General features: G+C 39.0%; 1 protein-coding gene across 1 annotated transcript in view; it reads right to left on the bottom strand.

Moving 5' to 3' along the window:
* Positions 1 to 16,318, bottom strand: part of LOC131347704 (lysyl oxidase homolog 4) — a 31,850-nt gene that overhangs the window by 8,731 nt on the left and 6,801 nt on the right. Inside the window, exons 5-10 of the mRNA XM_058382044.1 lie at positions 6,429 to 6,467; positions 6,142 to 6,346; positions 4,890 to 5,067; positions 1,792 to 1,946; positions 1,504 to 1,659; positions 361 to 523 (exon numbers count right to left, since the gene is read on the bottom strand). Coding sequence (XP_058238027.1) covers positions 361 to 523; positions 1,504 to 1,659; positions 1,792 to 1,946; positions 4,890 to 5,067; positions 6,142 to 6,346; positions 6,429 to 6,467 — 896 coding nt within the window. The remainder of the gene's footprint in view (positions 1 to 360; positions 524 to 1,503; positions 1,660 to 1,791; positions 1,947 to 4,889; positions 5,068 to 6,141; positions 6,347 to 6,428; positions 6,468 to 16,318) is intronic.

Below are 16,318 nucleotides of genomic sequence, written 5' to 3'. Positions count from 1 at the left end.
CTACTTACTGTTCTAGTATACTGGTATTATATTGAAACAAAAGGCAACGAACATTCTGTTCATTAAAAACATAAGCAAATAAATAAACATAGATGGTAAGTTAACTACAAAAAAAATTCAAGGATCAAAAGAAAGTCTTGAAAGTTTTGTAATGACATGCTTCAGTTCCAGATTTAAAAAAAGGTAAAGGAGAATAAGAGGATCTCGGGATCTATGTAAAAAATCGGTTTTGTTATTATTTAATTGCACATCACATTAAAAGGAAAAAGATGTAAACGTCTGAACTGATACTATTAATATCTTCATTGTAATTTGTGAATGAAAAATTGTCTGCAGTCTCTGTATCCATAACTGACTCACTCTCGGAACAGGTAACACCGGCTGCTTTGCTTCCGCCTCCACGAGGGCAGTACACATATCCGTTCCTCCTACACTGCTGGATGGAGATCTCCGTCCCTGTACAGTGAGCACCACTGAGAACAACCTCCTCTGCACCCGAGTTCCCGTAAAAGTACGAAGTGTCCTGAATCACACAACACAGAGAGAACAAATTACTGCCATGCCAAAATTCACATATATAACAAATCATTACTGAAACACAAACATTCCCCCCCTTGGGTCTGTCTATAGTACGTGCTGTGTCCAGATAGCTTGTAAGTATTTTTAAGTCATTTTTGGACACAAAGACCTCTAAGTAAATAATTGAGCCAAGTAAATAATTGCAAATGGAAATTTTTCATGGCCATCATTAGGGCATGGTGATGTAAAACCACATGATATTCACATAGTGGCTGAGAAACTACAGCTCCTACACAGTGCCAAGTCTATAAAACCAGTAATAACAAAATGGCAAAAATGCCAAAGCAGTTATGCACTGAACAACAAATATTCCAGATGAACATGCCTCAGAGGTCTAAACAGTATCTTGAGTAGTAACCAGGCCAGAGATGTGAATTCACTGTCTAGGATTTGCTCAGCACTGGATATTCTCATGCCTGTTTTCCACTCTCCCCTTCCTCATGCTGTTAGAAGGTCAGGTTTATAAAAAATACTAACAGTGTTCTCATCCAGTGCAACTAAAAAAAACAAAACAAAAAAACCCAACTATTTAAAGTTTGTTTTTCCTCAGTCTTCGCTACTTTTCTTCCACTTTTGCTTGGAAGTACGGAGACATTTCATGGAAAGCCTGCAATTACCTTCTGCATGGGAAATAACAGAAGACTGAAAAACAAATGCACTGAGGATATAAACAAAGCCAGTGCACAGTGGCACGCTAGGCTACAAGAAATCTATTCCAGTTGTGTAGCGCAAGCAAAGGTGCATATTCTGCATGTCTGTGGATTTCACTTTAGGGACATTACTGGCCATTCATGGTGAGAATGGGAGATGTGCATGATGCGTGTGTGTGTGTGTGAGAGAGAAAGAGAGAGAGCGAGATTTGTATAACTTCAGAAGGACAAATGCGCATGCAGCATGTGTGAGTTGAATGTAGTAGCTCTGTACCTGGTGAGCTGAAGATGCAAAGCCCATGCCAAGCTGTTTACAGACCACCCTGGCCTCATTGATGCCCCAGTTCTCACTGCACACTGTCCCCCAGCGCCCATCTATCAAGACCTCCACCCTTCCTTCCAAAGGATCTCTCCCTCCTGATAAGCGTACCTGAGAGAGAGAGAAAGGGGGAGAGAAAGAAGAGATAGAAAGAGGAGGAAAATTCATTAGGATTCATAACTTTAAGACTAAAAAGGCAACAAATACCTTTATTACAAACAATGCTGTGTTTATGTTTCTCACCGTAGCTGAGAGACCAGTTTTGGGAACGTTGCAGCGAACAGAAACATCCTGGCTATGTTTGCAGGTATATAGTGGAACCTCCCGATATTTACACTGCCTTATGGAGCTCTCATGGCCAGTACACTGCACTGAGTTCATATGGATTGGACCCGTACCTGCAAAACACATACAAATGCAAGAGACGATGCACATGAATTTGTATGAAATGGTGTTATCTGTTTTCTTACAAAAATCTACAGTGAAAAGTTTCCTTTTGTTATTAATGAACTATTGCATTAGTTAGTTATATTAATTATTATGTAATTAAAAAGGTACTCATAAGGAAAGTAAGGCAAATGTTTGAGTTTGTGTTTTGTGTGTATAGTCAGTTTAAATTCCATATGATCATGTCTAGTGTTTAATGACAGGTCACAAGTTAAGTTTTATCCTTGCATTAGCTACGCCTCAAGCTGCTAGAAATAGTGATTAGCACGTTTTTCTTGGACCAGACAGCCAGTGGGCTAGTCATAAAAAATAAAAATAAAAATAAATAAATAAAATAAAACAGATCAAAAATGGCACAGCTGTGATGTGGACAGGAGAAGAGCATGTGTGTATTCAGCATCCCTAACAAAATTACACCCCAAAACCCAGCGCATCGTTTAATGCTTCAAAATAGAAACACCGGGAATGACAGAGACACTGGAAACAGAGTGCACAAAGACGGGAATCCCTGTAATTTACAGCACAGTTGGTCATGATGTCATCAAAATGAGCCAGTGGTACCCGGCTGCTTCTTTTCTACTCGTGACCTTTAGGCTTCCCAGGAAGAGCAGAGGTTATAATATAATCTAAACTTCTAAACTGCAGCAAAATAACATAGCATATGCACAATATAGAATACATACACAAAAGGTGCATCAAACTGACTTTATAAATCCTTATAGTGTTTTGAAAATGGTTAGGCTAAAATGAAATAAGTTAAATAAAAAAAAAAAACTGAAAGAACAAACTCCAAAAGAATATCAATCTTATTGTGAAGCAGGAATTCTGGACTGCGAAAAACACTGACCTACTGACATGAAAAACCTTGTATTGAGAGGGTACTTAATAAAATAAGAGACACAGAAATCCTGTACACTTTCAAACAAAATTAAAAAAAAAACAACCACAAACACACTTTAGCTACCACAGTATATTGGGATTTAAATGATATTCATTCATTAAAGTGCAGACTTTTAGCTACAGAAGATAGTTACATCCAAATGACCAAAAGTAATTGGATGAACTAACAATCATAAATTAAATGGTCATTCCTTATATTTGCCCAGAACTAATGGTCTATGGGTTTGGAGCTCACACATAATACATCATTACATCATGTTCCTGTGGTGTTTTGCCTTCAACAATAGAAATTTAATTAATTAAATTAACAGTGAAATTAATGCTCTAGTGGATTTAGGTGAGGATTTAGGTCAGACTTGGCCATTACAAAACCTCCCACTTCTTTTTCTTAAAGTCTTGGGTCATTTTTGATGAATGCTTTTCCATCTGCACTGTGAAGTGTATTTTGAAGCATTTGGCTGCAACTGAGCTAATCTTCAGCCTAATGATGGCTCGCTTCACTGGCAGTGACAGCTCTGGACATTATTAACAGCTATAGATTGCAAATGTTTTAAATCAACTCTAGACCTTTTATCTGCTTACTTGTAAGTTACCTAATAAGGGACACCTACACCTCCTACTGCATAAGTCATAGCACCTTTTAGAGAAATAAATCGTATCTTATACTCTATTCAGACAGGATACTTATTTACTTTTGTAAAATATAATAAAATATCTGGGAGGTTTGTGTAACAGAATTTTTCTTGTGTAACAGATTTTTTTTTGTCTTTTCTGCTAAGCAGCTTCTAGTCCATATTTAGACAAAATGATATGACCCGCAGCAACAATATTTTTTATACACCCATCCATTATCTTTTGACTGCTATAGATATTTCCTCGTAATCTTCAGGCAAAGTGAATAAATGCATCAAGTAGCAGTAGTATAAAAATGTTTTTCCAACACGAGGCAACATCTGCCTGCAAAAACACCAAGGTCCAGTCTATCCAGATGGGACTAAAATTATCACCCCACCATTATATGCATCGAGAAACAGAGGGTGATTTGGGTTGAAATATTCCCAGTGGAAAAAGGAAAAAACACCGTCTTTGCCAGTCTGGACAGAAATAAAATCACTGAGTAGCACCTGCAACAGATAGAATTACCCCAGCTCCCTATGTAAAGCTAATCCTGTCTGAATTTGGGTTTTAAACATTATTTGAGCTGGAGTAGTTTTACCAGAGGAGGTCCAGTAATATAATAATGAACAAAATTTGATGGTCAGTTTGTTTCTGTGCAATTTGCATAAATTACCAAATATAACCCAGATCCGTCACTGTCCGGATGTACGCGTCAGTGTTATGCAACAGGCGACACTGTCCAATAACAATAATGTTAATGAACACTTTTTTTGAACAAAGCTTTTTGTTTCACCATACAGAAGATAATTTGCTACAAAATTATTACTTCTACTGTATCTATGTTCCAGGTCTCATCTGTTTCACTATCCATTAGACCCATTTTGACAAACTAATATTAAATATGCTTTTACATTTGAGAAAATATGATAACTGCAAATTCCTGTAAAGACTATGTTACATATCCAATTAATTGTTTATATTTATTTATTAAATTTATGATCAAACTGAGAGGATGATATGATGTTTCATGTGACATGATGTTGGATGATATGATGTTTCCTGTTCACTACAATGAAGGCTCAAAGCCAAACCATTATGATACTCCAGTGCTCTACAGATGACTTTACGCTTCCTTATTTGTTTTTCTGGTTTCTTCCAAAGAACTTAAGCTTTGAAAAGACCATTTGTGAACTCTCTTTTCCTTTTGCCTTTCCATCATTTGAGTAATGCTAGCAAGAAGAGCAGGATTGTATTTGGCCTGCTGGTGTTAATCTTGTTCCAATACTCTGTTTATACTTTTATATTATTTTTCACCCTCACAAGTTTGTTTTATTTTGCTGATGATTCAGAGTAAAGGTCTGTGGACAGTGTCCTACCTTGGCCCAAGTATGCACCTCTGGGGGCCTCTTTGGCAGTGCCGAAGCCCAGCTCCCTACAAACTACGCTGGCAGCATTCAGGTCCCACAGGTGATCACACACCGTCCCCCATTTCCCCTCTTTCAGCACCTCTACACGTCCCTCTCCAAGCCTGGGTCCTGCTTTCAGACGTACTGTCTGCTTAAACAAGCAGAGAAAGGCATTGTGAGGAAATGATTCAAAAGGTTTTCAGAAAATTCACTGAAAAAAGACATTGGAGGCAAATACAAGTTATTAAAGAATATTTACATCACATTCATAAAGAACAATACAATTTTCTGCTACTGATATCTTGACACACACAACTATGGTACTTAGGATAATAAAGGAATATCTGTGAAGCCCAACATATTAAATTTCTCGGTATAATAAAATTCATCATTGTCATCCTTCTCTATGGAAGTCCCAACTTTTACACTTTATAGTATTAGGAAACAAAACATCTTGCTTTATATGTTTTAATTTCCAGAGGAAAATGGCCACTACACACATTACAGTGCCTGCATACATGTTTTTCTGTGCTATGTTAAGTATAATTTGATCATACCCCTTTTACCTTGCACCCTGACTCGAGTTAGTGTATAATACTCAGCTTCACTACATTTTTTTTGATTGACGTTACAAAGTAAAAAGGGAGGACTTTTAACTAGCAAAAAAGGAGGTCAATAAGTAAACTCTCTTGTTGTTAAAAATATATTAAAACCTTTTGTTTGCTCACCCTATGTGGAATTTTCTGGAAAAAAGCTTTATACATCCAGGCCCCATGTTTCAGTTACATATGGCCACACTTTCGTATATTTACATACACTATAAGTAGAATAGTATGTAGACGTCCCCTCCCAATTATTGAGTTCTGGTGTTTCAGCCAAACCCACAGCTAATAGAAGCATAAAATTGTGGAAGTAGAATGGATCAAAAGCCCAGTGACACAAGTCAGTTTGTGAAATTTTGGCCCTTGCTAGATCTGCCCCAGAGCTATTATTGTGAAATGGTTAAAAATGTCTAGGAGCAACAGCCATGAAGCGGTAGACCATGTAAACTCAGAGCGGAACGGCTGAGCGCTGAAACACATAGTATGCAAAAATAACCTATCCTGAATGCATCTAGTCATTTGATGAAGCTGGCCAGGTGCCCTGTGGGTCAGGTGTCAACATACTTTGGTCCTATAGAGTATTATGACAGCTGACTGGGCATGATGAGCTGGTGTCTCACCTGAGAGGAGGGTGGAGCCTGAGGCTGTCCAGACAGGTGGGAGAACTGTGGGCCAGGTACACAGCGTACCACAGCATGCATCCCCCCAATACACGGCACTTCACTACGAGCGAAAGACAGCTGAGTCTGGCATTGTGCCAGGGAGTTCTCAGCTCCTGTGCACTTCACCTTCTCCACCCAGTAACCCTTCTTACCGACTGCAGACCTGTGAGACAGACAGAGGAAGTTAGATTTTAAACATTTCAATAATGTGCACATTACACAATAAATAACCGGTCATAACTCACCGCATGGCTGGATCTGCAATCTTGGATTCCCACTGTTTCCTGAGAGAGAAGAGATTCAATAAACCATAAAATAACCAGAAAAATACACACGAACACCTCATCCCAAATTTGAACTCAATAAATATGTTCCTAAGCATAGAGACAGGCCGGTAAACACGGCGTATTTTTGTGTGTTTATGTTAGGTGAAGTGCCACCAGTCCAAGATTTTGTGATTCAGACTCTTGTTTCCGTGTTTTTGCCTGGACTTCCAACTTCACATACGCACACACATGTACACACATCAGTAGAGTGCTGCTCTACCTTATGGGGTCAGTTAAATAAATAGAAGCTGTATATATGACAGACAAAACAAGCTGAGGAGGTTTGGTGGTTTTGCGGATCCCAAACAGACTCACAGAGATCTCAGTGTTCCCTGCTTGCAGCCAGACACCCCCTGTGTCTCTTTTTCTCCCACTGTCTCTTCCCTCTCTCATTCTGTCCTTTCATTTTTCTCAGGATAAACCTCCATCTCAGATGGAACAGTGCTGTACATGAACATGGAAGGGACACGTAACAAAGGCATACACAAGCCAAATGATGTGGTGACAACTTTACTGCTGTGCTGTCTGTGTGACGAATGTGACACTTGTTTAACACCAACTTCAGTGAACCAAACAAGTCTGTTCATAAATGAGTGGTTGGGCAAAAAAAAAATCTAATTTACACACTTTTATAATAGAAAAAACTTTCACAGCCAAGTTTTTTGTTTGACATTAGTTTTTCCCCTAAAGAAACAAGGCTGATACAACTAATAAATAAGACATAAATGATAACAGATCTCAAAATCCTTTCCATAAATACACACACATCTTCATATAGTTGTTTCAAATGATCTGCAAATGATGGTCATTCATTACACTGTTCGGTCAAATCAAATCACAGAACAAATTAGCCTTTCAATTAACCAACTATACTCATGAAGGTAACAAGTAAGGCATATAATACACACTTTATGAACAGTGACTTTCACAGAAATAGTGGTTAAGGTTTTGAGTTGTTAATTAAAATGTTGGGGGTTGAGGCCTAGAACCGAGCACCAAGCTACCTCCATTGGGCCCTTGGGTGAAACCAGCAAACTTCTCTGATCCAGAGACGCTGTATCATAGTTGCCCCTTTACTCTGACCCTCAACCTCTAATGCTGGGATATGTGATGAAAAGAATCACTGTGCTGTAATGTACAGCCTAAAGTGTAGCAAAGGCTTCTTATTATTAGCTGTTTGCAACATTAACCTTGTAGCTCCAATGAAGAAGCAAAAGTCAGATTAGTCAATTGATTGCATTAGGGGTAAGTGGAAAACTATGTCAAAACGGTGCTATTCATGTTAAAACCAGCCCTTTAAAAAACATCTAAAGCTCTTTTGTGCCTATTTGCCTAAAAGAGGCAGCCATGCAGGAGCCACGAGAGACTGCAGGAAGCTGAGATGCTAATGGGTATTTAAGCTAAATATAAGCACAGGCTACTGATGATTTTAAGCCACTAGGCTGGTGCTGATTGGGAGCCACACACCACATAAAGGATGGAAAGCATGATGGTGCTCCATACCGTGTTAAAAGAGTTACAACACAGTTTCTTGTGCAAACAAATCGCAGACTGTCACCTTTTAGTCTGAAGCTAAAAGGAAAATCTAGCTAGAAATTATAGGGCATTATATCATGCTAATACAGGACACTAGTTAGGACTTTTTGTAAATGTACCGGCCTGCATCTCAGGCTATACCACACACACACACTGCCACAAGAGCAGCAAGCCTCACACACTGCTGTCTACCCAAGAGAATCACACACAGCATGTGCGTGTTGGTGGTCTGGTCTGGTTTAGGCCATGGTTTTTGCAGAAGTGCTCATTTGCCACTTGTACACCTACGAGAGGATTTCATCAGCTGCTCACAAAGAACTGGAGAACTTCGAAAGAAAAGAAGAGGAATGGAGTTCATAAAAGATTTAGAGGAAGTGAAATAAAATAACTAATTCTTTTGTATGTAGTAGCCCTTGGGAAAGTTCATCAAGGGCACAATGTCAGACACCAACAAACCACGGACCTTCTGAGTCATAGCTAATTTCTCCAGTGGCTAATCTATGTTCAGGAGGAGAGATGGCTGCATTACCCATGCTTTTATGTGGTTTCACAGTAAGCATGGCAGACTGTGTGATGCTGTCTGTGTGATTTTTGTTGTGTTTAGTGTAACACAACAAGGAAAGTGAGAGTTTTGTAGAATGTAGAAATGCAGGTGCACATAACATTAATCTGATCCTGGAGCACCCTGATTGCACCAGACAAGTAGTAAAAGTATGAAAATGATCCTCCCTTATTTTAAGAGCAGTCATTTAAGATCACAGACACATTTTTGAGCATGAGAAATGTCTCCCAGGGAATCAGTGTGGGATTGTGAAAGACTTACACAACACACACTAATTTGGCTCTTTGTATTACTTTTAAGAGCAAACAACAGCTACTGTGGCCTTTATCTTTCTTATACTTTGTTTTACCTCTATATTCATAAATGCACAGTGCTAGTGACTGGAAGGTTGTGGTTTTAAATGCCAGCGGGACAGAAAGCCACTGTTGGGATTGAATTCTGCCTCTCGTTTAAGTCACTTTGGATGCTTTTCAGTATGTTGATGTTTTCCAATCGTGTGGCTGTCTCCCTGGTGTTGGAGGGGTCTGGCAGGAATCTGGACTGGTTACTAGTCTGGAAAAAGAGCAAAGTGTCTCAGCAATGAAAGGATTTAACTTAAATAATTCACTTAGTTTAATATATGTGGTAGCACACTAGCACAGTGGTTACTGGGTGAGTAGACCCTCAGATTCACACATTCTCCCAATGTCCACGTGAGTCCAAATCTCTTCACACCTCCAGAAAACATGGCAGTAGAAGGATTGGCAAATGCAGGTATGTAGGTAAATGACTGTGAATGCAAGTTTCATACTCTAAGGGCAGATTCTAGCCTTACACACAACATTCCAGGGATAAGCACTGGATCCTCTGTAACACTGAGCAGACTGGATCTCTTACCTAACATGATAGCTGATATCACTGTATGTTAGTGAAGCCCCTGACATTAATTTGTTTTCTCTGTTTGGTTAAAGCTTTAGTTCAAGAGCAAAGTTGTATTCTGTGGAATTTATGGGTTGAAATTCAGGTTTCATTTACGAGTATCTACACCATCCTATAAAATATAAACAACTTTATTCAATTCTATAAAATTGAGCCTGGGCAGCCACAATAAGTCCTGCTGACTACTACTAGATTACAATGTTTAAACTCAGCATTGATGTCTAGCCAGTGTCATCAATGTCAGTTCAGAAAATTCCATGACCGTGAAGCATAACTTCTCTACCAAGACTTGTGTTTGGAAATATCCCGCACTTTCAAGCACCATCTGACTGTACATATGCACAACAGCCATCCAGCACAAACCAGCATTTCATACCCTACATCAAGAAAAATTGCAGGAAAAGTGGCCTGGATTCAAATTATTATGGTTATTCCTCATACATGTAATGTCTCCCAAAATGTGACTTGTGATGGAAAGAAAAACCACACTAAATCCTTCTTGACACTTAAAAAGTCTGACAGCATTAAAATATGATTCAGACCATCTTATTCAATGTAGGGGTAAAATACAAAATACAACTTCCACCACCACGGGCAGCCCAGAGGGGTTCATCCCAAAACTTGCCTAAAGGAACACACTCTTTCTGGTGAATACTGCTTAGACTGCTGAAAGGAAAGCTTTTGTATAGCAGGTTGTTGCTGTATTTAGCCAGCTATGAAAATGCATAATACTGGTCACAACCACAAAGAAAACAGTGTCAGTCTTCAATATTTAGTAAGGGGGACTTACTAAAATGTTGGGCATTTAAATTGGCTATATAAACACCATCCAAAAGGCGAGAAATGGCTTTTCTTCTCTCAAACACAAACCTTTCTTTAACCGAAATGATGGAAAGAGAACGCTGAGGCTTTAATGGCCACATGGGCGAGGTCCTGTGCTGACACAGCCAAATCGAACACGGCTATTAAAACGCAGTCAGAGACGCTGCCACAAGATTCCACCTTATAATTACTGGAGCTTGAGTGCTGCGTCCCGGCCTGAAAGGACAGCAGCTCGGAGCTCAATGCCGAGACGTGACACGAAGCCGGAAGCCTGGACCGCAAACAGGGTGAACCTCGGAGAGTGGACATCACACTGCTGATCAAAAGGACAAAATTACAGCACACACACTATCTACACACAGTTAGCTGGGCCAAGGTTTCATAATATTTTGCAGAATTTAGTTTTGTAATTAGTTTTTTGTTCGTACAATTTCTTGATGGATGCTGTGCAGTGTTGTCCATCTTTGGGGTTCCTTCTAACATGTTGCAACTTTCAATGATGGCTTTCATCTAGTCATGCTAACAGCAGGGATGATAAATTTAAGACGTGTTCTGTAGCTAACACAGTCATGATAGAAACGCATGATCAGTTCCATCTTTGCAGATACCACCAATACTATTGTCAAGGCCAGAATTTTGTGATTTTGGCCCAAAGGTGACCTAGAGTCGGTTGGACTATCGACAGCATTATGGTCTATCACAAATCAGCCACTTTCTTACATCCCGGATCTAAGGCTGGTCTTGTGGAAGAAGCACAGGACTGCATTTGTTTTAAAGTGTATGCTGAGAAAACCCTGTATGTATAATCTAGAAATAAAAACCTTTCAGAAGATGATAAATATCATGTCTAAATATACAATTCCGTCAGCAGAATCTTGTTTTAAAATCTAATTAAAATGTGCTAAATTTATAAAATATCATGGTACAAGGTTCTGTAATTATATATTCCAGTCACATAAAGCAGCCTGACTGTCATCTCTCTCCAAAAGTACAGAATTTTTGGAGGGAGCAACAAACACAAACAACTAAACAAAGCCAAAACAGGCTATACTGTCTTCCCACAATGACCACAATTAAAAGAAAGTGATACCAGTCACGCAGAGATCGGATTTTACATCGGATTTTAGTTAACGCTGAGCTGTGATGGATCATTTTTAGTGTGTATAGACTGTATGAAAATGGGTTTACAGCAAATGGGCTTTCTGTAGCAACACTGGTGCTGAATGTCTGTCCAAATGCTAAACTAAGCAGAAATGAAGCAAAGCTGGAGATCAGACATCAAGAATTCTACTTGAATAAATCTGGAGTTATTCATGCTGGATTATGTAGGAATAATTCTGAGGTCAAATCCCAGGACTACCATAGAATCCCTGCTGGATCCATGAGCATGACCTTCTGTGTGATAGACACTACTGTACAAACATCTGTACATACTGTTTGCATTAAACATATGTTGTATATATTTATTGACAATTCTGCACATCTGTTTTATTGTTCCTAATTTTATAACTCTTTTTGAATGTTGTAAGTATCCATATTTAATATTCAGTTCATTTTTTGTAGTTCTGTATTTGTTTTTAAGTATTTTAAGAGTTATAGAGCTATAAGATCATTTCCTTCATAGGATCAATTAAGTCAGTCTGTCCATCTGCCTGACTGTCTACCTACCTATGACCCTGAACACACAACTTCTTGAAAATGTGCTGTATCTTGTCTGATCCTGCACACTGACCCCAATGCACTAACAAGTTCCCAAGTGATTTGCTGTATTATATACTTTTTTTTGTCAAATGACCCGACTACACTGTATTTATGTTACATATACATTGATATGTAATATTTTAAACTGTGAAACATGTTGTTTACTAAGATTTTTTTTAGATTTTCTCTCACGGTCTCCTCCACCATAGACCAAGAACAAATAATTAACATCCTTTAGTATGGAGTTCGATTATTAAGTACACATTTGACCTTCTACGATTTGTAAAAAATATTTACAAATATTATTTATTTATTTTTAATCTGTTTGTATCTTTTATGTAGTTCAATTCAAGAAAAGCTGAATGGCAGAGAAAAATGTATCTACATCTGTTTTGAAATGAGTGCTGCTGTATCACAATCAAGAATTTCAAGAGATTTAAACATTACATATAACATGCCTCATTACTTTTTTAGTCTACACTGAGCAATTCCCGTAATATTCATATTTTAATTCAGTTTGATTCAGTTTACTCTAGATGCACAGAGGAATTTTTCTTAAGTGTCCCTACAAAAGTCATGAATATGTCGGCTTCTTTGCACCACATAATAGTGCTACTGTGTCTCTTACCAAATTCTGGCTATTTAAGCTACAAAAAACCTGCAAAGAACATCTTAACATATAATCTAACTCTTAGTATTCATACTCTAATTTAGTGGTCATATTCAAAGCTATTTTTATTTCAGGTTTACAAGGTATTTCTAGAGAGAAATTAAGATGCACTTTCTCTGGGCATAATCCTATGTTATAGGAGCAGCACATTCTGTGCTTCGTTTCCATCTGGGACACAATGGTCACTCAGATATTACCTAATGAGTGTGTTTTCATATATCATGTACTAAGTTATTAAGGCTAATAGCAGAATTTAAAAAAATAAATAATAACCTTTGGCCACAGTGTTCATATAAGATTTGTGTGAATTAAGGCTGTAAACTGATTTTTTGCTGTTATTTTTGTACATGTTTAATTTTAACATCCTATTCATGCCTAAATACCAAATAAGAGTGGTAAGCTTTATTATTAGATTTAAAATGCCTCAAAGTCAATGCTTGTCATCTTACAGACTTTAGTCACTCTTCCAAGACCTTTACTAAACAGAGAAAAGTCAGCATTTAACTCCATGATTCACGCGGATGATGTCACCACACTGCAATGACATTTGGGTGTGGAGATTTTAATGCATTGGATCCTGTGCAAGTGAAGATGTCAGGACAGCACTGTTATATAATACAGTGCAGTGGCGGACCGTCAGGGCCAGCAATGCCTTCTCTGCTGGCCTAAACAGCAGTGATCTGAATCACTGACTATATACACTATACTGCCAAAAGTATTCGCTCACCTGCCTTGACTCGCATATGAACTTAAGTGACATCCCATTCCTAATCCATAGGGTTCAATATGACGTTGGTCCACCCTTTGCAGCTATAACAGCTTCAACTCTTCTGGGAAGGCTGTGCACAAGGTTTAGGAGTGTGTTTATGGGAATTTTTGACCATTCTTCCAGAAGCGCATTTGTGAGGTCACACACTGATGTTGGACAAGAAGGCCTGGCTCTCAGTCTCCGCTCTAATTCATCCCAAAGGTGTTCTATCGGGTTGAGGTCAGGACTCTGTGCAGGCCAGTCAAGTTCATCCACACCAGACTCTGTCATCCATGTCTTTATGGACCTTGCTTTGTGCACTGGTGCACAGTCATGTTGGAAGAGGAAGGGGCCAGCTCCAAACTGTTCCCACAAAGTTGGGAGCATGGAATTGTCCAAAATGTCTTGGTATGCTGAAGCATTCAGAGTTCCTTTCACTGGAACTAAGGGGCCAAGCCCAGCTCCTGAAAAACAACCCCACACTATAATCCCCCCTCCACCAAACTTTACACTTGGCACAATGCAGTCAGACAAGTACCGTTCTCCTGGCAACCGCCAAACCCAGACTCGTCCATCAGATTGCCAGATGGAGAAGCGCGATTCGTCACTCCAGAGAACGCGTCTCCACTGCTCTAGAGTCCAGTGGCGGCGTGCTTTACAGCACTGCATCCGACGCTTTGCATTGCACTTGGTGATGTATGGCTTGGATGCAGCTGTTCGGCCATGGAAACCCATTCCATGAAGCTCTCTGCGCACTGTTCTTGAGCTAATCTGAAGGCCACATGAAGTTTGGAGGTCTGTAGCGATTGACTCTGCAGAAAGTTGGCGACCTCTTCGCACTATGCGCCTCAGCATCCGCTGACCCCGCTCCGTCAGTTTACGTGGCCTACCACTTCGTGGCTGAGTTGCTGTCGTTCCCAAACACTTCCACGTTCTTATAATACAGCTGACAGTTGACTGTGGAATATTTAGGAGCGAGGAAATTTCACGACTGGATTTGTTGCACAGGTGGCATCCTATCACAGTTCCACGCTGGAATTCACTGAGCTCCTGAGAGCGACCCATTCTTTCACAAATGTTTGTAAAAACAGTCTGCATGCCTAGGTGCTTGAATTTATACACCTGTGGCCATGGAAGTGATTGGAACACCTGATTCTGATTATTTGGATGGGTGAGCGAATACTTTTGGCAATATAGTGTATATATATATATATATATATTTTTTTTTTTTTTCATGAATTTGTATAAAATTATTCCCAATAGTCTATTCTCTACATTTCATAGCTTTTCTCTCGGTTGCGCTGCTTCCAGTAGTGTATATTTATAATATTTCAGCCAGTGGCTGACATCATGTGTTGCCCAGCCTTAATGCCTTCAGAATTAATAGTGCAGGCATCCGTAGCTTAAAATAAGTGGCAATGAAACTGTTCCATTAACCAATCAGATTTCGAGTTGTCGTCACTGGGGCCATCTAGCAGGCATACGATTATGTCAGCAATTTCACATCTTTTAATTGGATAATTTGAGTAGTCAGAGGCAGCAACCTGCACAAACTAAATAAAATATATATATTTTAACTCACAATGGCTGACAGAAGAGACATCCTTACAAATGCACTTTCAAGGTGGACTTTTCAAGAAAATCCTTCTGATTCTCCAAAAGAGTTGGTAAGCTTTTTCAAGAACCATTTATGCTTTTGGGTTGTTTTTTTTCTGGGTTTTCAGTTTGCCTTCAATTCCAGATCCCCGGGGTGGACTGTGTTTTTTTTTTTTTTGCTGCAGTGAAAGGAGACTTGTGAGACTGAATTGTGTTAATTTGTTTTTTTGCTATATGTAATGTAATTTCATTCATGTTCGCTACAAGAGCCTGTGACACAATGCACTGTTATACAGTGTTTCTATATTCTCTGCGTCTCATTTCGGATGCTGCGTCCTCCGGTGATTGCAGTTTTCTGCATATGGCATCAAGAATGTCTTTATTGAGAAAAGCAACCGTAATAAAATCGACTATTCCTTGTGAGGTGTGAAATATTGTAGCCTAATTTCTTTTTTACTTTGCTATTTAACGGTTGATTAGTATCTACTGCCGTGGCGTCATAATGATGCTTATAGAGGTGGATTAATTCAGGAAGGACACCAGTGAAGGCCTAGGTGTGAAATGCACGGCCCGCCACTGATACAATGGTATTTCAAACCTTTTCTGCTTTCTCACTAGTTTTTTGATACCAATATACTCATTTAAAATCCACTCAAGTTATACGGTGGATAATGCGGGGGATCTTCTAAAATTCAGTACAACGGATGAAGTCTGATAGAGGAGTGACAAAATCTCCTGAAAAGTGTCCTGCAAGACAGTAAATGGACTGGGGTGATTAACAAAAATAAATTTTAATGATGAACAAAAATAGCAAATAATCGAGAAACTTTCTCTAAAAAAAAAAACAAAAAAAAAACTAGTTTTGCATTGTGGGTTTACTTCATTGGCTTGTACTGTAAGACACAATGTGGGTGTGAATCTCCTTTTGGCCTTTTTAACCACTTGCTATCATAACACAACAGATCCGCTCTAACCCAAACGTTGCTCCTAATTACAGGCTGACCTTGGTCTTTAAAGAAAACTGTTGATTTAACTCTGACACAATGTACTTTCTTCATCACAGAGTTTACATGAGATGAAACATCCGTAATCATACTCCCTCATTTATCCCAGTGTGGGTTTAGCCTAGGACGCTATTTCACCAAGCCTCAACCCTTATCACATCATTTTGACAAAAACAAACTCGGGGAGACAATCATCACACACCCCTTCTCATAACACTGGCTAAATTTCCTCTGTCAGCTGTTTGATGTGGA

The sequence above is a fragment of the Hemibagrus wyckioides genome, linkage group LG27, assembly GCF_019097595.1.
Source record: "Hemibagrus wyckioides isolate EC202008001 linkage group LG27, SWU_Hwy_1.0, whole genome shotgun sequence".
Taxonomy (NCBI): domain Eukaryota; kingdom Metazoa; phylum Chordata; class Actinopteri; order Siluriformes; family Bagridae; genus Hemibagrus; species Hemibagrus wyckioides.
This window is presented reverse-complemented; position numbering and strand designations above follow the sequence as displayed.